Below are 20,800 nucleotides of genomic sequence, written 5' to 3' on the forward strand. Positions count from 1 at the left end.
CTACAGGGAAAGCAGAGAACAGTGAGGGTTCAAACAGTTAAGGAAGTCTTCATTGCAGAGCTGTGGGCTGAGTCTTGAAGAAAGCCAACTCCAAACAGACTGAATGGAAAAGGCTACAGAAGTACCAGAAGGAAGACAGCCAAGCCAGCACACTTGTTATTTTGAGGTAGGCACACAAGGAATGTGAAAGGTAGCTGCTACGAATCCCCAAACCAGGATATTTCTGGATAGTTCTTCAGGTTCCTGGGCTTTTATTGTTTCTTCTGCTTATGATGCTTTTCTTCCTTCACCTGACAAAGTTACTCAAAGACCTAGTTCAAATGCAACCACTTCTCCAAATACTTCTATGGTATTTCCTCAACTGTTCATGCTTCTAGAACACCATGTATTATATTTGCCTATTCCCCTCCTCCACTGCTATGAGTAATAGTAGTTTACATTTATTGGGTTCTTACCATGGGCCAAGAATAATGTTAAGCATATATAAAATATTTAAGCCTTACAACATTGCATAAGATTATTATTCCTGACATTTTATAGGCCCAAAGATTTGGTGTGGTTAAAGACCCTTAAATAAAAGAAAGGCTGGGATTCAAACTCCCGATTTGTAGGACTACAGTCCATTCTTAATCCTCTGGATCATGGATTTCTGAAAATCACAAAATGCTCCTTATCCATCTTTTTTTCAGATCCTAGGATGGTGGCTGACCATATGGCTCAGAAATTCTCAAATATGTTTCACACCACATGCCTGGGTCTAAATGTAGGTACACCCAGTACTTGTTTATCCCAATAGACTTTTACCCCTCTAAAAGTTACATATCTGAGGTAGGAGAATGGGAAATTTAAACAGTTTATGTTTGAATTGGAGCTTTTGTCTTCACAGATTTAAGTGTGATGAAGGGGGAGCTTTTTGTTTTTTTGTGTTGTTGTTTCCTAATACAAAGACTTGGATTCAAGTCCTCACCCTCAATTGGCTATGCCTCATTGAGCCATGCCTCCAGCTCCACTTTTTGCTGGTTAATCAGAAATGGATTCTCTCAGAATTTTCTGCCCGGACTGACTTGGAACCTTTGTTCTCCAGATCTCAATATCTTGAGTATCTAGGATTGCAGATATGTGCCACCAGACTGCCATTTTTTAATATAAAAAATAGAAGGGCTGGCTCTGTATTCCAGGGCTCTGATTTAATAGGATTATTGAATCCTTAGTTATTTCAAATGAACATTAGACCTGTCAGACCAGGAAGAACTGATAGAGGTGATTTTATATAACCAGATCTTTGAGCAGAGTGAGGATGAGGTTACACGAGGTAGGCAGAGCGGGGCCAGATCTAGAACTGAGGAATCCACACCTTGCATTTCTCACCTTCCAGTAAGGAGGGCCTGGCATCTCTAAAGCATGGCCTGGGGCGCTCTGCTCAGGCTGCAGCTTCTACCCCGAGGCCCTAAGGTTCCCCTCCACTCTCAGAGCCCGCAGGAGTGCAGAACCTTTTCGAGATATTTTTTGTTTTTGTTTTGTTTCGGTTGTGGGCCTGAACTCTGGGCCTGGGCACTATCCCTCAGCTCTCCAGCTCAAGGCTAGCGCTCTACCACTTGAGCCACAGCGCCACTTCCAGTTTTTTCTGCTTATGTGGTGCTGAGGAATCGAACCCAGGGCCTCATGCATGCAAGGCAAGCGCTCTACCACTGAGCCACCTTCCCAGTCCCAGAGCCCCAATTCTTTAGGGCTCGTCACCAGCAGCTTCCCGCGCCAGGGGAAATCACAGCCCTTCCCGGGCCAACATCCCCATGCCCTTGCCACGGCTCACCTCCGCGGGCCTAGGCACGGCCCCACCCCCCTATTTCCTCTCTCTGAGGCTACTTCCGGTTGGGCTGCTTGCTGATTGGCTGGCTGTGGCTGGCTGAGGCTGTCCTAGGACTCGGCCGCTGTGGACACCACGGAGGGTTCTCTAGCCGCCGGCCTACGGTGTAGCTTCGCTTTTTCGGCCGCGAGCATTCTATGGTGCCTGCCGGGACATGTGGCGCCTCACGGGGCTTCTGGGCCGAGGTAAGGGGCGTCCGAACAGAGAGTGTCAGGAGGCCGCCAAGATTCTAAGTGGACGTGTGACTTGGAGCAGCCGCCAAAGCGCGAGGGGGCGGGGCCGTGGCGGAGAGGCGGGGCTACATTCTTGAAGTCAGGGTGGATGGAATCTGAGTGGGTGGTGTCGGGGAGAGAAGGCGGAGCTTAGATCCCCGGGGAGGAGTGGAACTCTGGGAAGGGGAGCCAATGAAAGAGGACTAGAGGAGAAGGAGAAAAAGCCAAAATATGAATTTTGAAACAAGTACATCGAATGTAAGGAGAGAGTATATGTAGAACTCAGATTGTCACTCTGTGGCATCTTAATTGCATGAGGAGCTTTTTCAAAATACAGATGCTCCACCTTAAGAAGGCCTGCTTTATTGTTTCTGGATTGACACCCTGGAATCCCTCCTAAGCTAAAGGGTTCCGTGCGTGCCCAGGTTTGAGAACCATTGCAAGAACTGAGGACATGATCAGTGGTAGAGCACTTGACTAGAATGTTAGAGGGCTTGGGCTCAAATCCCAGTACTGCAAAAACAAATAAGAAATGAATCACTGTAGAGGAGATCCGCTGCAGAGACAGATGCCAGTAATTCCTGAATTTCTGGGGGTAAGGCTCCCTCACAGGTCGGAGAAAAAAGTTATTAAGATCACCTTTTTCTCACTCTTGCCCTGTTCCTTTTTCTGAACAGTTTACTCCCGTCTTCCGGGACCTGACTTTCGGGGGGTGACCCCCAAGCCCACCAGCCCAGATGGGTCTCAGGCAACCTCCTCCACCCTGCTGGTCCCTGTGCCCAGTATTGACAGGTGAGACTTTGCCATTCCTTCACTGTGTTCTCCACTGGCCTCTCTTTGTCTCCATTTTGGACAGAAATTGAGAACCTGTAATTGAATCATCTAGGTCTGGCCCTCAAGGCCCAAGCAGGAGCAGAGGCCCAAAGTCACATGGATGGAAGGATGCTTTGCAGTGGATGTCTGCTCGGGTCTCCCCAAACACCCTGTGGGATGCCATCTCATGGGTAAGGCTTCTCCAGCCCTGGCATTCACCTTCAGAGTAGATAACAAGATCCTACATGCCTAGTTTAGAGATGAGGGCAAGGCCCACTGTGTCTACACAACAAGAAACCTATGGCACTAGAGTCTGTCTTGGTAATGTTGCCACTCCCACTCCTACTGTGTATTTATTTCATTTCACGCAGTAGATACTCATTTAATATATTCAATATACTGCCTTAACATTTTGCAAAACACTAGGGACGGGCTGGGAAGATGGCTCAGTGGTAGAGCGCTTGCCTTGCATGCCTGAGGCCCTGGGTTCGATTCCTCAGCACCACATAAGCAAAAAGAAAAAAGCCAGAAGTGGCGCTGTGGCTCAAGTGGTAGAGCGCTAGCCTTGAGCTGAAGAGTTGAGGGACAGCGCCCAGGCCCAGAGTTCAGGCCCTACGACCGGACCAAAAAAAAAAAAAACACTAGGGACATGGAAAAGAAAGTAGGTATAAATATTGCTTTTATTAATCCTATAATAATAAATAGCTCATAAATAATATTTACCTAATAATTACAAAAATCTTACAAGGCAAATGTAATATGCATTTTATATATGTGGAAACAGACTTTGAGTATTAGCTAACATTCTTAAGGTCACACAGGATTCTGATTTAACTCTGGAATTCACATATTATCACTTTGTTGCTTCACTTAGGAAGACTTGTAACAGCACCTAATACAGAGTCTACTGCCTAATATTTGTCTGTCACCTCCCCTTCATGTTGCTTTTATGCTGTGTGCTTTGGGCAAGTGACTTAACTCCTCTGAGACCTCACTTCTTATCTGTAAATTGGTGTCATCAGCCAAGCTGAGCTTGGAATGTCTCCATGACAGGGATATGGTTATCTTGGTTTCTGTATTACATACCCTGAAAGGGCAATATTTCCCATTTTGTCAAAGATCTGAGTCCTAGGACAGCCTGAATTCTATAGATCCTGATGCAATCCCTGGGCTCTGTCACTACTGCTCATATGGAAAGGCTGCGCACAGCTGTCCCTGTTCTTCCTGCTTTCTCTTCCTCAGGCATATCTCTCACGTTGCTCTACAGGAAGGCTTTTCGAACTCTTCCCTCTTATGCCCAGTATAATCTTCTGATTTGTGTCCTTATGCTTTAGCATAATTGCTACTTACTCTATGTATTTGAATACTTGAATTTTTTCTTTCTTAACTTGATTGTCTTATTTGCTGTGGTACACAGTGCTTGTTGTAACAAAAAAGTATTGAAGCATTCCTTCTGTGTACAGTGCAGGGAAAGACAGGAAAAAAACAAGCAATCACTGAGCTGGAAACTATCTCAGGTCTTCTGGAATCTGTCAAAAAAGAGACACCTTCAACCAGGCCCCCATCTATAAATATGTGATGGAGTACCTTGGCTGAGGGGCAAGAAAGGATGGGGTAGACTAAAGAGTAATCCTCTTCAGGAGAGGAATAGGGAATTTATACTTGTCCCTGAATATGTGGCTGATCTTTTGGTTCAGTCACTTGCTGATGCATTTTTTTTTTTTAATATGCATTTATTTTGGTCCCTACTAAAGCTTATTAGCACTGCTGGGCACCAGAGATACAATGGTAAGCAGCACATACATCCCTGGCTTTGTTGTGCTCAGAGATGAATAGGAGCTACCGGCCTTAGACAAATAAAGGACTATAATATACCAGAGAAGAAATTGGGGTGTGGAAGAGCCGTTCCTCAGGAGTCAGGAAAGGCTGAGTTGACTGGGGGTGGAGTTGACTGCGGGGCCCACAGGAGGGAACCAGATCTCTCATGTGCTGTTTTTCTCAGGGCACTCTGGCCTTGCTGGCCCTACATTTGGCAAGGCAGGTCCACTTCCAGGCATCCCTGCCAGCAGGACATCAGCAAGCAGAATGCTCTTGGCGTAGTCCTTTGCAGCGCTTCCTCCCTGCTCCCTGCTGGCACCCGTACTCTTGTAAGTTCTGGGGACTGGAGGGCTGGACTGGGAGTTTGTCTAGGCCAGGAAGCGTCTCTGCCACACCTCAGGAAAAGGGCCATCAGCAGCCCCTTGCCTTTCCTATCTAAAGTCAGAGGAAAGGGAGTGTTCTGGCCATCATGGTTGGGGCCACATCTATCTCAGTCTGCCCTTCCATCACCTCCTAGGAAAGGGAGCCAGGCTAAGCTGACCCTGGGTGTGACTTTCTCTTTAGCCCTTAGCCAGTTGTGAGTCTTGCTTGGGTATGTATTCTGTTCCATAAAGCAGAAGTCATATGGCCTCATGGTGGAGGTTCCAGAGTCGGGTTCAAGCCCCAAAACTGTTGCATACTAGTCTTATATTCCTGAACAAGTCACTTTTAACTTCCCTGTGTCTTAGTTTCTCCATCTGTAAAATGCCATAATAATAAATCCCAGCACAGGGATTTCTTGGGAAGACTTAAATGAGTTTAATATGTGTGAAAGACTAAGACCAGTATCTAACATGTAGTAAATGTTTGATAGTTATTAATTGAAGTATTAGTTCTTATGTGTATGATGATGGTAGTCATTACCAGTGTTACTATTAAATAAAAGCTATTGCTAGAGCCAAAGCAATGAATGAGGTATATGCCTCCCTAACAGTGGAAGAATTTTAAGCAGAACAGTGATTTTTGCTTATGTCAGGAGGTCAGCACAAATATGGTCCCTGGGAGACCCCAATGGAAGGAAGCCAGCAAAGGAAGTGGAGGGGGAAGAGTGGGAAGGAGGCATCACAGGAGTTTCATAATTCTTACTCTTGATTCCACAGCCCAAGAGAGGCAAGTAAAGTCTCCCAGGCTGAACTAACTGCTTCCCTTCTGACTTGACCTCCTTTGCCTGTTCTTCCCAGCTCTGCGGAACCATGTTCTCCCCAGCCCTGACAGCCCAGCTTCCAGACACAGTGGCCTCAGGGAACCTAGACTGAGCCAGGAAGAACTGGAATCTCAGCTCAGGAGTTCCCTTTCACCCAGCTCCTTGAAGGCAACTAATTCTCAGGACCCTCCTGAGGAAGGTAAGGCTTCATTTCAAGGAGGCAGGGTTGGAAGCTGAGGACAGCAATAAAAGAGGGGTACCAAGGCAGATGGACTTTGTTGCTATATATTTCCAGATAACAGAATTGTTATTCCTGGGAGGTTCCTTGCTTTCTGGGGGTTGTTGAGAGTTGTTTTGCATCCTTTGGGAGTACTCCGTGGAGAGGAAGACAGTAAGGGGGAAGAGGAAACACAGCTCCTTTTTTCAGGCTGGACTGGCCTTTCCCTTGCAGATTCCAGTGATTTGAACTTCCTTCAAGCCAGCAGTGGCTTTGAGGCCAAGGTACAGCCACAGGCACCTGGTGAAAACAAGGTATTACCCTATAACCTTTCCTGGGGCAAGTGGTGATCCTGATCAGACATCCTTCATTTTATCCTGCCTATCCTGTTCATCTTCCCCAGGAACAAGATAAATCAAAAGCCCTTCCCCTGGAAGAGGCCATGACTTCTATTCAGCAACTCTTCCAACTCAGCGTTTCCATCGCTTTCAACTTCTTGGGTAACTAGGGGTCTTGACTCAAGTCAGGAGGATGGGAAAATGGAAAGGGTGTAGGGGTAGAATGTAGACAGAGTGGGAAAACATTTAAGCAAGACAGATTTCAAGTTTAGCTGGGAGTGATGTTGCACACTTGTAATACTAGCCACTGGGGAAGAAGAGGTAGGAGGACTGAAGTCTGAGGCTAGCCCTGGGAAAAAATGAGAAACCCTATCCAAAAATATAGCTGAAGCAAAAAAGGTCTGCTGGAGCAACTCAAGTTGTAGAGTGTCTGAAGTCCTGAGTTCAGAATCCCCAGTAGTGAAAAAAAATTTTTTTCCCACGTAGGAAGACTGAATCTAGCATGATGGCTCAATGGCATCTGAGTGTTCAGCTCTTCTTCAGACTATCACATTGAGGTCTCATCAGCTGGGAAGCTACAGAACTACCCCATCCTTCTAAGGTTGTGACCTGGAAGTTGTACTTCTGGGGAGTTACAGAAGCTGGAGGGAGACTGAGAAATGCATGACCATAGGCTTATTGACAAGTCCTGCTACTATGTGAGGAGAGAGTACATGTGAGGGCACAATTGGCATTCTTCATCACACTTAAGAATGAGTAGGCTTGGGAGGTTTGGAGCAGGCCCTCAGGTACGTGAGTGGGAATTTTACTTCTGCCTAGAAACTCCACATGCCACTATTGTTGGTCCTGGCTCTGCAGTGATTTGGCTCATGTTGCAGGTGCCAGATTCCCAACAGCATCTGCGAGGGTTGAGTGAGCAGGTTGGTGGTATTCATTCAGAAAACACTGAACAATCCCTATTTACTTGGCCTTAGAAAAGGTGCTGGGGATACAGCAATCCAGTAGTCATTGTCCTCACTCTCATGGTATTCACATAGGAGTTGAAGAAAACAAAAACAGAAAAGTGACAAATAATTTCAAATGGGAGTAAATACGATAGGTAAATAGATAGATAGATACTACTTCATTCAGTAGGGAACAAGTTTGCATTTGGAAGTCTTTACTGAAAGAAAGACAACTGACAAAGACAAGCTACTTAATGTTCCATCTGGAGACAGAGCTTTCTGAGCAGGGGAAATAGCAAATGCAAAGGTCCTAAGGTAGTATTAAGTTCCACTTATTATGAGACCATTAAAAAAGGTGAGTGGCTAGACTTAGAGGTCACAGGAGAAGTAAAAGGAAGTGAAGTCAGAGAAGCAGGCTAGGGCCATATTCAGTGAGACCTTCTGACCTGTAGTAGAATATGGATTTCCTAAGTGTGACAGAGCCACTGAAGCAGGAAAAGGTTTAGTAGTCACATGATCTGATTTGCTTTTTCAAAGTTATCTCTGACTGTTGTATAGGCTGATGTGGACTGTAGGGAGCCAGAGGGGAAATAGGGGACAAGATAGGGTTTTACTGACAGCTAAGTAAAACATGATGATGGTTGGTCGAGGGTAGAAGAGGAGACCAAGAGAAGAGAGGGGTGGGTTTACTGGTAGAGCCAGAATGGGAACTGGGGATGAGCTAGAATGCTTTTCTTATCTCTGCCCCCCAAGAACAGAGGGAGCTATGAACCCTGGACAGTGAGCTTCAGGCAGCAGGGAGGCAAATGTAATTCATTGCTAGTTGAATGAAACCTGGCTGCTTCCTCATTAGCTTTCTGTGATGTTGACGGGCAGGCTCTTCTCAGATTTTTCTTGGCCATTCCTTCATTCATATATTCATTTATTCAGCAAGTGTTAAGTGCTGTGGCAGAACACAAAGGCAGCATAAGCTATGATCATATTTTGCATTTGTATAGAGCTTTCACCCTATGCAAAGTTACTTCTCTCACATTCTTTTTCTGCCTTGCCTCTGGGATTTTACTGTCTAATTGAGGACTTGTACTTTTGAAACAGCTTAGTTCATAGACAAAGGCATGGTATATTAAGAAAGTATCAGAAACATTGCAGAGTTTGAGTGTGGCCTGAAGAATCTAGAGCAGTAACTGGATTGAGGGGCTATAGTGCTAGAGGTAGAAAGAAGAGTCACAGGAAGAGCTAATCTGAGAAAAGTTGAGAATTGACAGCTTGGTGCCTTTCCTTTTTCCTTTTTGTTTGGGCAGTGTCAAGAGCCTGGGCTTTGGAGTCAGTCACACTTGCATTCAAGTTTCTATGTGGTGCCGCCTTTGGTTTCTCAAGACAAGATAAACAGTATCACTGTGTCAGAGTTTGTTAGGTATAGGCAGCCTAAACCTACTTAGCTAAAAGCCTAAAAGGATATGTTGTTATCTCTTGACCTGTCAATTCTCAAAAGGACTGGAATCAGGGAAGCTCTAGAGACCTGGGAGCAGCAACTAGCAGACACTGTCTCCAGACTGCTGCTGTCGGACTAAATTTACAAGAGCCATTTTCTCTTCTTGTCCCAACCTGATCACTGTTCAGACTCCTGAAAAGTCTGATTGGTTGGGAGAAACACAGGACATTGAATGGCAGCACAAGGAGGGGTTTTCCCAAAGGTCAGAAGGAGAGCTACTGCCCAGAGGACTGGTTTGTACCAGTCAGAAACCCCTGACCTGTCAGTCCACAGCTACCAGGAAGCTGTGGAGGATGAAATACATGCCAGTGTCCAGCACAAAGAAGATAGGAGAAACCTGGGGTGAAATAGGGGGCCCGTGAGTGCCTGTCTGAGGGTATGGAAGTTCACATCACATAGAGAGCTGGGAGTTTTGTACCCTGTGCTTTTTTTTTTTTTTTTTTAACAGGAACAGAGAACATGAAGAAGGGGGACTACATGGCAGCCTTTACTTACTTCCAAAAAGCTGCAGACCGTGGATACAGCAAAGCGCAATACAACATGGGCTTGTGTCATGAGCATGGCAGAGGCACATCTAGGGACCTCAGCAAGGTATTGATCCTTCTTCCCTAGGACCTTACTCTGGAGTGAGCTGCCCAGTGACCTTCAGAAATGAGCACTGGTCAGGGACAGGGGAAAGTCTCTACACTCTCTAACTTGGTTGCAACCCAGCTGAGAGGGAACATAAGAAAGAAGCACCTGCTGGGCCTGGTGGTCCACACCTGTAATTCCAGCTCTCAGAAGGCTTGTGAGTTCAAGGCTAGCTTCGGTTATGAAATCACACACACACACACACACACACACAGCTATATGTCAGTGGCTCATGCTTGTAATCCTAACTACTCAGGAGGCTGAGATCTAAAGACCTGGGTTCATAGCCAGCCTGGGGAGGCAACTCTTAACTCCAGTTAGCCTGCAAAAAAACAGAAGTGGAGGCATAGCTTAAGTGTTGGAATGCCAACCTTGAACAAAGAAAAGAATGAGAAGGCCCTAAGTTCAATTCCCAATGCTGGCATGTGTGCCTGTGTTCACACACGCATACCCAGGGAGGGCAGGATCTTGCCTTTCTTCTTTACAGCAGTAACTTCACAGCCAAGAACAGCACTTTCAATTAATTGTAAAAGGGTAAGATAAGTGCACAAAGATGCCTTACACAGGGATATGTTTCTTCAAGTTGTAGACAAAGGCAAAAAAAAGAAAAGCAAGTTAAAGTCCTTTCAGGAGAGAACTGGTTTATTACATCCACATGGCCTTAGAAATTATGTGCTGAGTATGTACTATTTATTGGCAGGGAAGATATTCATGGTATATTAAGCTAAAAAGAAAATGGTTACAACATAAGAGTACTATAATCCAAATCTCTTGTATGTGTGTATATATGTGTATATACCTGTATGTACAGGCATATAAACATGTTTGTAAATGTTTATATTTGTGTATATAATGTATATACAATACATAAAGTTTGTGTATAAATGTGTATATAGTGTTTATAATATATATGTGTCAATATGTAGTGTGCCAATGAATATATATACAATGTATATATGTAACATGGATATGGATGGGAAACTTTGCAAAGTGTACACTAAAATTTTAATAGGGAATGATCTTCAGGAGGCAGAATTTGTTGGAATTTTTATGTTTGTATCATTTCTCTCTCCTCCACCTTTTTTTGTGTGTGTGTGCAGGTCCTAGGGTTTGAACTGAGGGCCTGGGCACTGTCCTTGAATTTCTTTTGCTCAATGCTGGCACTTACTACTTGAGCCACATCTCTACTTCCAGCTATTTTGGTTGTTTATTGAAGACAGACTTTCTGGCCTAAGCTGGCTTCAAACTACAGTCCTCAGATTGCAGCCTCCTGTATAGCTATAATTACAGACATGAGCTACTGGTGCCTGGCTCGTTTCTTTTTTGTAGCTTTTTTTGGGTAGGGGTTGCTATTTGAGATAAGATCTTGTTGTGTAGTGCAAGCTGGCCTCAGACTTATGGTCCTCCTGCCTCACGCTCCTGAGTCCAAAGGTTTCTTGTACATTCCAACATCCAGTCTTAAACAGTTAACTTTGTAAATTTTGGCTTATCAGATTAATCTATAATGATTACATATTATTTAATTAAAATTGTTTGTTTTTTAAAAAAAAATTGCTTTAAAAAGGCCCTTACCAGAAGACTGGGTATTTCTCCCTTTGCCTCAGGCGATTCTGTATTACCAACTAGCTGCTAAACAGGGTCATAGACTGGCTCAGTACCGCTATGCCAGATGCTTGCTGCAAGACCCCACCTCCTCGTGGCACCCTGAGCAGCAGAGGGCAGTGTCCATGCTGGTGCAGGCTGCAGACTCAGGCTTGAGAGAGGTATGTGCTATTGCTGGTGTCAGCCCTAGGTGTCTGGGGCACATGGAGCTTGAAAGTGACCAAGATGCATTTTTCTCCTCCTTGACTACAGGCCCAAGCTTTCCTCGGAGTGCTTTTCACCAAGGAGCCATACCTGGACGAGCAGAATGCTGTGAAATATCTTTGGCTTGCAGCCAATAATGGGGTATGAGCACTCTGGTATCAGGCACATTGGGATGGAGTCTGACAGAACAGACTTTCTCTATTCTGAGTTCTGTGTTTAATAGGACAGCATGAGGTAGAAGGAAGCCTTAACTCCTCCGACTTACCGCGTGATCTTGGGCAGGTTCCATGGTATGCTGATGTTTAAAATCAGCTGTATTGGGAGTATTTGTTTCGGAATTGCTAAGGGCTACCAAGTAGGGCTCCTGCCCATTCAGCCACCTTAAACATTTCCTATTGCAATGCTGGGTGGCTACTTTTTCATTCAAGTTTCTGTCTCATCTTTCAAATGCACAGAATAATTCTACTTTACCCATCTATCACTTCACAGTTGTTGGGAGGTTCAGAATGTAACTGAGATAACTTTTGTGAACCTACTTTGTAAGCTATACTCATGATTGGTGCATCGTTACTAGTGGTGGCTGGAAGTCAGATTCATAAGGTGGACACACTGAACAGTTTGTGGAGAGACAGATGTTTATTTGTCTGTGAACAGGGGTGTTGGCGTTCAACTTTGTTCCACTGAAAATTAGTTTCATGGGATGTATGTGAGTAGTATGAGGGGAAGAAATGGTTAGTGCAGGTTAGTGCCAAAATGGTTTGTGCTTATGTCATCATGTAGCACCAAGAACATGCTCCATAGTTTGCTGGACTCTCATGTATGTTACACCACTATGTAGCTTCGGTTGCACTTGGAAGTAATTCTGGCCTGGATTAGAGCAAGCAGCATATATTCATTGATTGCCCTGTATCAGGATACTTTTCCTTACCCATTCTGTGTTGCCTGAAGTATCCATACCCACTGTCAAAAGGGGTCAGATACCAGGTGTCAGTAGCTCACACCTGTAATCCTAGCTACTACTCGAGAGGCTTATATCTGAGATCTCTGTTCAAAACTAGCCTGAGCAGGAAAGTCTATGAGACTGTTATCTCTAGTTAACCACTAAAAAGCCTGAAGTAGAGCTGTGGCTAAGTGGTAAAGCACCAGTTGAGCACAAAAGCTAAGGGACAGAGTCTAGGCCCTGAGTTCAAGCTCCAATACCAGCACAAAAAAGGGAGCAGAGGATATTGCCATCTGTAGCCTGCTTTCCCTTGAAAGAACCGCAAAGCCTTCCTCAGGAGGGGCAGCCTATTGGGGTCAGGCCAGCATGCTGAGAGGAGAAGTGCACTCAGAGATGTCTGTCACCTGTTGTGGAGTATTGTGTTGAAACCCAGACCTCACACTTTCATCCTACAAAGAGCAGTGTCTTCCTGGGTGAGTTCTGAACAGTGTTACAGGAGTGTATTGCTACCCTTACATATGTCCACTGTGGAGTCCTGTAGCCTTTTAAGTCTACTGTATTTCTTGCAGAGACATTGGCCTGCCTATCACAGAAATGAGGACAGAATGTGTAGCAGAAATTTGATTCCAAGGAGAAATGGGACCGTAGTTTGCAGTCCACAGAATGTTGTTGGTTTTTTGTTGTTGTTGTTGTTTTGTAGTTTATGAGGCTTGCACTCAGAGCTTGGATGCTGTCCCTGAGCTTTTTTTTTTTTTTGCTCAAGGCTAGTGCTCTACCACTTTTTTTTTTTTTTTTTTTTGGGTCCAGTCGTGGTGCCTGAACTCTGGGCCTGGGCGCTGTCCCTCAGCAATTCAGCTCAAGGCTGACGCTCTACCACTTGAGCCACAGCGCCACTTCCGGCTTTTTTCTTTTTTGCTTATGTGGTGCTGAGGAATCGAACCCAGGGCCTCAGGCATGCAAGGCAAGTGCTCTACCACTGAGCCACCTTCCCAGCCCCATAGTGCTCTACCACTTTGAGCCCCAGTTAATTGGAGATAAAAGTCTCATGAACTTTCCTGCCCAGGCTGGCTTCAAACCGTGATCCTCAGATCTCAGCCTCCTGAGTAGTTAGGATTACAAGTATGAACCACCAGTGCCTGGCCTGTTTTTTGCTTGTTTTTTTTTTTTTTTTTAAGTTGAGAGGTAGGATATGATGAAAATGTTCCAATAAAAAGGGAGAGGCCATCCGGGTGCTGGTGGCTTACACCTGTAATCCTAGCTACTCAGGAGGCTGAGATGAGGATCATGGTTCAAAGCCAGCCTAGGCAGGAAAGTCCGTGAGACTATTATCTCCAATAAACCACTAGAAAACCGGAAGTGGTGCTGTGGCTCAAGTGGTAGAGCGCTCGCCTTGAGCTGAAGAGCTGAGGGGTAGTGCCCAGGCCTCAGAGTTCAAGCCCCACTGACAAAAAAAAAAAAAAAAAAGGAAGAGCCCAGTGGTACAAGCAGCCACAGGGGATTATACTAACAATAGCAGTCATCTAAGCACTTTTCACATGGTAACACAGTACAGGCAGTACTGTTATTGTCACCATTTTATTGAGAAATTGAGACACTGAGAGGTTACCTGGCTAGTAATTGGTAACATGAAGGTTGGAGCCCAGTCAGGCTGGCTGTGCAGACATGACTTCTCATGCCTCCCCCTGCAGACACTCAGAAGGAGAAGAAGCTGTGTTCTCAGTGAGAGAAGAAAGGACCCAGAGCATAGCCCTTATTCTGTCCATTCTGCTTTGTAGTCCCCTCATGCAGACTCAGGAAGGCGTACAGAACCTTTGGGTGGCTGCCAGTCACCCTGTCCCCTACTGTTTCAAGAGAAGGCAGGAGCTCAACTTCCAGGTTTCTCATACTGGGCTGAGTCTTCCTGCAGCCTTCTTTCAGCCAGCCTCAATGAATGAGAGAAGCTGCCACCCCACTCTAGTTGGCATCTCCTTGGGGTTGGGCAAGTACCAGGCTTCTGATATTTCATAATGGGGCAGACCCAGGCTGGTCTTGATCCTGCATGAATGAAGCCCCAGCATGCCTAACTCCATCTTCCTCCTGACTCAACATTTCAGGTTCTTAGTCCTGTGTGTCTGTATGTGTATTTTCTCCTTCAGGATTCACAGAGCAGGTACCACTTGGGAATTTGCTATGAGAAGGGCCTTGGTGTGCAGAGGAATCTGGGAGAGGCTGTGAGATGTTACCAGCAGTCAGCGGCTCTCGGAAATGAACCCGCCCAGGAGAGGCTTCGGACTCTCTTTTCCATGGAGGCAGCAGGTACAAAGGCACAACAAACCCTTGGCAGGCTTCCTGAAATCACCATTCTGTGACACCATTCTGTGAGGGGGAAGTGTAGCAGTTTCTAGTCTCCTTGTCATTTCTAGCTGTCCTAGTAGCAGTTTTTCAAGTGAGAGAAACCCGAGTTTTAACTCCTTTAACTTTACTCAATCCAAGCGTCAGTTTCTTCACCTCTAAAAATAAGGATAACAGTTCTCTCTAACTCATTGCCTTGGTGTAAGGAGGGAGAGAAGGGTATATATATCTAATCTCAGCACTTGGGAAGTGGGGCAGAAGGATCATGACTTCAAGGACAGCCTCGGCTACATAGCAAAAACCTATCTCAAGTAGTAAGTAAAAAAATAAAAGTTTAGGCCCAGCATGGTAGCACATTGCAACTCCCAACTATTCAGAAAACAGTAGCAGTGGTGAAAATCTATCTGAAAAACATAACAAAACCAGGGCTGGAGGGATAGCTCAAGAGATACTCAACAAATGGCTAGCCTGATGCTCTATGACTCTTTAGGAGCGTCAGTGCTCTGAGGCTGTCTGAGTGTCCACCATTTTTAGGGCTCTGAGAACTCTGCTCACCCCTGAGTCTCTGGGCCAGACTGGATTGACAAGGCCAGGGGAAACCAGGTATTTTAAGAAATCCCTACTATGAAGTTGGAGTCTGAAAATGCCCTACAAGTAAACATGCATGTTGCTCTCATCCCTTTTTGTAGCCCCAAGGCCCCGCCACCTGACAGTGACAGGACCAAAGTCTTTCTCCAGTCCATCCCTGTGCAGCCTGAACACCCTGCTGGCAGGTACATCAGGCCTCCCTCACGCATCAAGCACAGGAAACCTGGGTCTCCTATGCAGAAGAGGACATCTTGGCACCAGTCCCGGAGCTCCTGACAGGGCATTCCCTTCCTTGGAAAACAGTCTAGTAAGACTGGGTTTTGGCTAAGGTGAGATAAAGCACAGGTACTGGTACTTCTCAGAGGCAGGAGACAGGAGATTGGATGACATAAGTAGGGGTTATTATGTCTTCCCAGGGTAGAAACTCCACCAAGAGCTCAGGTGCCCACCCAGCTCAAGTGCATAATCAATGACTTTGACCTTCTTCCCCTAACTTGGTTGGCTGATAGCTGATCCTTAGATGCTTTATCAGCCATTTCTGGTCTATGTACCAAAAAAATTCATGTATTGACTTCAGAATTCTGGCAAGTCCAAAGACCCTATTCTTCATCTTGCCTTATCTTTGAACAAATTACTTTACCTTCTGTGTCTCCATGCCTCAGTTTCCCTACATTTAGATTGCACTGTCATTTGCCAATACCCCATCAGTATACCTCTGATAAATCACAAGAAGATTTTAAGTAGAATGCAGTTTAGTAATTTTAGTAGTCTATTAAATATGACTAGCATTCTGACCTATAGTTTTTGCAGATGTTTGCAAAATTAGCTTAAAAAAAAATAGGGCCAGGTGTTAGTGGCTCATGTCTATAATTCTAGCCACTTTGGAGGCTGATATCTCAGAATCTTAATTTGAAGCCAGCCCTAGCAGACAAACCTGAACATTAATTATCTCCAATTAACCAGCAAAAAGCCAGAAATAGAGGTGTCACTCAAGTGCTAGAGTGTCAGCCATGAGCAAAAATGTTAAGTGAGAACATGAAACCCTGAGTTCAAGCCCCAGAACAGGTACCAAAAAAGAGGGAGGGAGGGAAGGAAGGAGAGAGGAAGGAAGGAAGGAAGGAAGGAAAGAAGGAAGGAAGGAAGGAAAGAAAGAAAGAAAGAAAGAAAGAAAGAAAGAAAGAAAGAAAGAAAGAAAGAAAGAAAGAAAGAAAGAAAGAAAGAAAGAAAGAAAGAAAGGAAGGGGGAGTCATTTTAAAGAAAAACATCTAGTAAAGGGAAGAATAGATCGGGAGAAGTGGCAAAAATCATGAGGTGATTCCAGAGTGGCTGAAACTTTAGAAACACTGAGTTGGGTCACCCTGAGAGCAGCTCCCACATTCACCCTAAAAGACTGTTCATCCCCAGTAGATTGATGGCTGTTTTCATTTCACCTTTGATCTGGAAGGAATTTCTTGCCTGAATGCTTGGATGTGTCTGCATGACTTTTCCAAACCTCCTCAGCCGGTGTATTCTTGGAGTTCCAAAGAAGAGGCCAGTTATCCACTCACCTTCCCTTACACCTGGAGCACCTCCTCAACACCATAAAGAAAAGAAGTATGTGAAAATGCAGTTCTGGTTCTGCTAAATACCTGGCAGTAAAGCCATGATCTGACTGATTTATTGCTTCCTTAACTGTAGATCAAGGACAGTGGTATGTGCCCTCACATCTATAGGACTGAGGTAGGGTGGCTCACTGTGATAGACCTCATTGTTTACTTTGGCCCCTGAAGCAGGTGATGCCCCTGGTCATACCTGTATGAGTCACCAAACCAGGATAAGGACGTGGGCTTCCTGACTCCCTTGCCCAGGCTTCTGATCTGCCAATTCACAGTCATTGTCTGTGAAACCATTGTTATTGTCCTGCTGATATGAGGGAATAAATGGAGACCAGGCTCCTGGAGTCTTGGAGCCAGAGAGTGTAGATTGTGAGTCTTCATTTGGGAAAGGTGAGCCAGAAATGTATGAGTGTTTAATAAAGCAGAGTGGATTATCTCATCACTCTTGCCCTTGAGTGTGTTGGGGAGAGATAGGGAGATGAGCAGGGAGAACTGAAAGCCAAGGCTCCATCCTCATCTCTAAACTCTCCATTAACCAATTTAAAGGGTCTTAAAAGCTTCTCTAAGAGAGAGACTTAGGGAAAAAAAATGATTTCTGAGGCAACACTAATGACTCCCAATAACTGAATTTGTGAATAGCTGTTCTCTGGCTTCTGGATGTTAGCCCAAGTTCAATAGCATAGATGTGGTTGAAGATGGGGGTGGGAGGGACTGAGGAGCAGCCGCACATACCCCCTGTCTAGTTGACTAAGTAGGAAGGCCTAGCCAGAGTGGTGGGTCAGAGGTGGGAAAATTTGGGGGAAATGTCTTCATTTCACTCTCTGCTGCCCACTTTCGCCTTTCACCATTCTCTCAAGTAGCCCCTGTCACCCTCTCTAGCATCCCCCTCACCAGTGGGGCTGTAGAATCTCCCTATGACTACCCTGTACACTGACCTCACCCCTATTGAATCTCCCACAGACAGTGCTCCTTGGTTTTGTATTCCAATGTCCCAGCACTTAGCACACTGCTTTGTACAGGGCAGAAGCTCAGTATGCAGTTGTAAGCTATGCAGTGCACTAATCTCTCCGAAAAAAAAAAAAGAAAAGAAAAAAGCTTCTGTGGTCAAATAAATTTGGTAAACACTGCTCTGGCATCCCCTTTTTATAGATTCATAGTACATCAGCTATGCCAGATTCCAAGAAGTCCTGCAGGAACATGGTTAACCCTGTGAGTTCCTTGCTGAGGTGAGCGTGGAGCCTGCCCCCTGCAGGTGGTCTGTGAGCCTTCCTGGGCTTCTTACTGGTTCTGGATCATTGTGAGTTCCCTTTCCACGCCCAGGGTCCAGCATGGTTCAGACAGCAGAGCTGGGTGTTCTGTGGTGATGAACTGCTCTCCCTCCTGTCCAGCCACTGCTGAGTGAAACGTGGACTCAGTTTGGGGTGCCCGAGGTAAAGTTGGATGTTTCTAAGTTTTCCAGCCTAAAAAAAGAAGAGCTTCTGCTTATGGAGAGGAAAGAGAAGTCATGAGAAATGTCAGGGGACCAAAACTCCATGGTGGATGTGCAGTCACTTCAGGCTCCGTACAGCCCCAGGGGACAGCTTCGTGGGTAGATCTAGCAACTACTGTGTCTCTGCCATTAAAATTCTGGTATTAATGACTCATCATCAGTACCCGCAGAGGAAACTGAGAGGAGGACAAGGAGATGGCCCCAAAGCAGGGTCAGCCGGCTCCGGATGCCGGAGATCCAAAGTTTGGGCCTTATGTCCTCAGCTGTGAGACCTTTGACCAAAGCTCTGCTGCTTTGGTTTCCCTCTCTGGAATGTTTTTCCCATGAAGCTGACACTATGAGGGAAGCAAAGCCATTTGGTTCATTAGATCTTCAGTGTGAATCCCTTGTGGGCACTTAGTAGATGTTGAGTGAAAATTTGTTTAATAAATGAGAATGATACGTGCATCTCCCTCCACCCAAATCACAGCACATAAGTAAATGTCGAATGAATGTTTCCCTGCTGTTGGTCCTTGTGCTACTAACACTTAAGATATTGTCCAGCACATGCAACATGTTCGTTGAGTGAATGTGTATGTGTGTAATCCTATTACATTGTGCCCAGTAGTTAGTAGGGGCTATAAAACACTGAGCTATTTTCTAGGTGCACATTATGTGCCAGGTGCTCTGAGCCTCCCCCCTTGCCCCTCCTCCTATCTTCTTGGGATTTGGCTCTCTCCAGAGTCCCAATCGTGGCAGTTGCCATCTCATTGTTAGTTCAGCCAGAGGACAGGTAGGGTCAGTGAGCTGCCAGGCTAAAGTTGGATGACAGATGAGAAGACTGCCTGTCAATCTCTGAGCTGCCCCCAGGCTCCAAGTGAACACTGCATTACACTCTTGGTGCTGACTATTGATAAAAAAGAAAAAAAAATGTCCCTCTGTGCTTCCAAATTAAGACGACATTTAACTGAGTGCTTGCTGGCTCGCCTGCTTCTTCATCTCCCAGGGGACAGAGCCCATCTTGGTGGAAACTGTTTTGAACATGCCCAAAGTCTCAGCTTTGACATCTTGGCTGATGTCAAGAAGTTTCTGTAACCTTCCTGTTCAGCACACCCAGTTCTGTCACCATATGCACTGTCTCATGCTCAGCCTGTTATTCGGAAAATGCTGGTGTCAGCGTGCTAGGAAGGGATATGTGTGCAGGAGAGAGCAGCAGCCTCACATTACTCTTCTCCCTTGACCAGAGAGCAGCTCTTCCAAAGAGTTCTCTGTGCTACGCAGGGACAGAGCTAGAGGACTGCCATGGTCCTGAATTTTATTTAGGTCAGAGACCCCTTTGGGAATCTGATAAAAGCACCCATTCTTTCCCAAAGAAAACACATGTCCTCTTGATTTTGCATGCAACTCAGCAGGTTTATAGATCCGTAAGCCCCACAGCGGACCAGGTTAAAAGTCTTTCACATATTAGAACACTAACCTAAATCTCAGATCCAGAACCTGGCTTGGACACAAGCCTGCCATATAAACTCAGGCAAGTCACTTCTATGTCTTTCTATATCCTTGGCTACAAAATGAAAGCACTGAAGTTCAGATTTCCTATGACTATAACTGCCTATGTCGGTGGCATTTTAGACAGTGCTTTAGATCAGTGCTACATAACCTTTTATAGGCCACATATTCCTTTGGGAATTTGGTGAGAACTTTCTGTTTTCTGCCTTGGAAATGCCTAGACCGAAAGTTTTGCCTGGTATTCAGGGACTGACTGGTTTTAGGCATTGGGTGGGGATACAGTAGTCCAGTGTATTCAAGACTCAGTCGCAGCCATGATTTCAACTTCCTTAGGCCGTCTCTCCTTTCTCTTAACCCTCCCAACATTATTTCTTCCCTATAAATCCACTAGTACCTGGTGTGGGGGGAATGTACACATGATCTACTTTTGTGCTCTACCTTCCAGACTTTGAATGTATATAATAGAACTACTTTTTCATAATATAGTTCTGCCTGGAGCTCCAATATAGATAAGGGGACTCTTGTCTTTATTGTTTTATCTAAAGTGTTTGTTTACCTATCCATTCATTCATACATCATTCAACAAGTAATCAAGATTCACTCTGTGCCAGACACATGATTGGATAAGCTGGAGCCGCTGCCTGCTTAATTTTCCTGGCCCTTCTCCATGACCTGCAAAACACAGCATCTCTGAGAACCTGCCTGAAAATCACAAATCTTGGAAGGAGAGCATGCTGATCTTTGAGTGAGGGGATCAGAGACCTAGATATCCCTGAAGTGCTTAATGTTTGGGGGCATCATCTTCCTTGACTGTAAAACGGAATAGTAATGCCACACTACACTCCAAATACACACGATTCTCCTTATCCCCAGTTGGGAACATGATTGGCCCATTTCTATGGACAATAGACTTGAGCATTAAGCCCCACTAAGCAAGAGGAGGAGCCAATAGAACTTTTGCTTTCAGTGTTTAGAACCCCAAGTTATGGTAAACTAGCAGTGATTGCTTGGAAATTTCCAGGAAGAGTTTAAAGATGAGACTTAGAAAATAC

At 45.3% G+C, this 20,800-nt stretch overlaps 1 protein-coding gene across 2 annotated transcripts; it reads left to right on the forward strand.

Moving 5' to 3' along the window:
* Positions 1-1,915: 1,915 nt before the first annotated feature.
* Positions 1,916-20,256, forward strand: Dele1 (DAP3 binding cell death enhancer 1). 2 transcript variants are annotated; one of them, XM_042691986.1, is made up of 13 exons: positions 1,916-2,049; positions 2,754-2,868; positions 2,963-3,080; positions 4,892-5,036; positions 5,928-6,089; positions 6,342-6,421; positions 6,511-6,607; positions 9,330-9,472; positions 11,116-11,274; positions 11,366-11,458; positions 14,393-14,552; positions 15,278-15,505; positions 16,621-20,256. In XM_042691986.1, exons 1-12 carry the CDS (start codon positions 2,019-2,021, stop codon positions 15,502-15,504), a joined length of 1,530 nt encoding a protein of 509 aa, XP_042547920.1. In that variant the 5' UTR covers positions 1,916-2,018; the 3' UTR covers position 15,505; positions 16,621-20,256. The 2 variants fall into 2 exon arrangements, with proteins under 2 accessions (XP_042547920.1, XP_042547918.1); XM_042691984.1 differs by having other exon boundaries at positions 16,667-20,256.
* The last annotated feature ends 544 nt before the right edge of the window (positions 20,257-20,800 follow it).

This window comes from Dipodomys spectabilis, unplaced genomic scaffold (assembly GCF_019054845.1).
Source record: "Dipodomys spectabilis isolate Male_0828 unplaced genomic scaffold, ASM1905484v1 ptg000147l, whole genome shotgun sequence".
Taxonomy (NCBI): Eukaryota; Metazoa; Chordata; class Mammalia; order Rodentia; family Heteromyidae; genus Dipodomys; species Dipodomys spectabilis.

Bases quoted from the DNA above. Each gene is read 5' to 3' on its own strand.
- Dele1 (XM_042691986.1), top strand. From the start codon at position 2,019: ATGTGGCGCCTCACGGGGCTTCTGGGCCGAG. The intron at 2,050-2,753 runs GTAAGGGGCGTC...TTTTCTGAACAG, and splicing joins CACGGGGCTTCTGGGCCGAG to TTTACTCCCGTCTTCCGGGA. The intron at 3,081-4,891 runs GTAAGGCTTCTC...TGTTTTTCTCAG, and splicing joins TGTGGGATGCCATCTCATGG to GGCACTCTGGCCTTGCTGGC.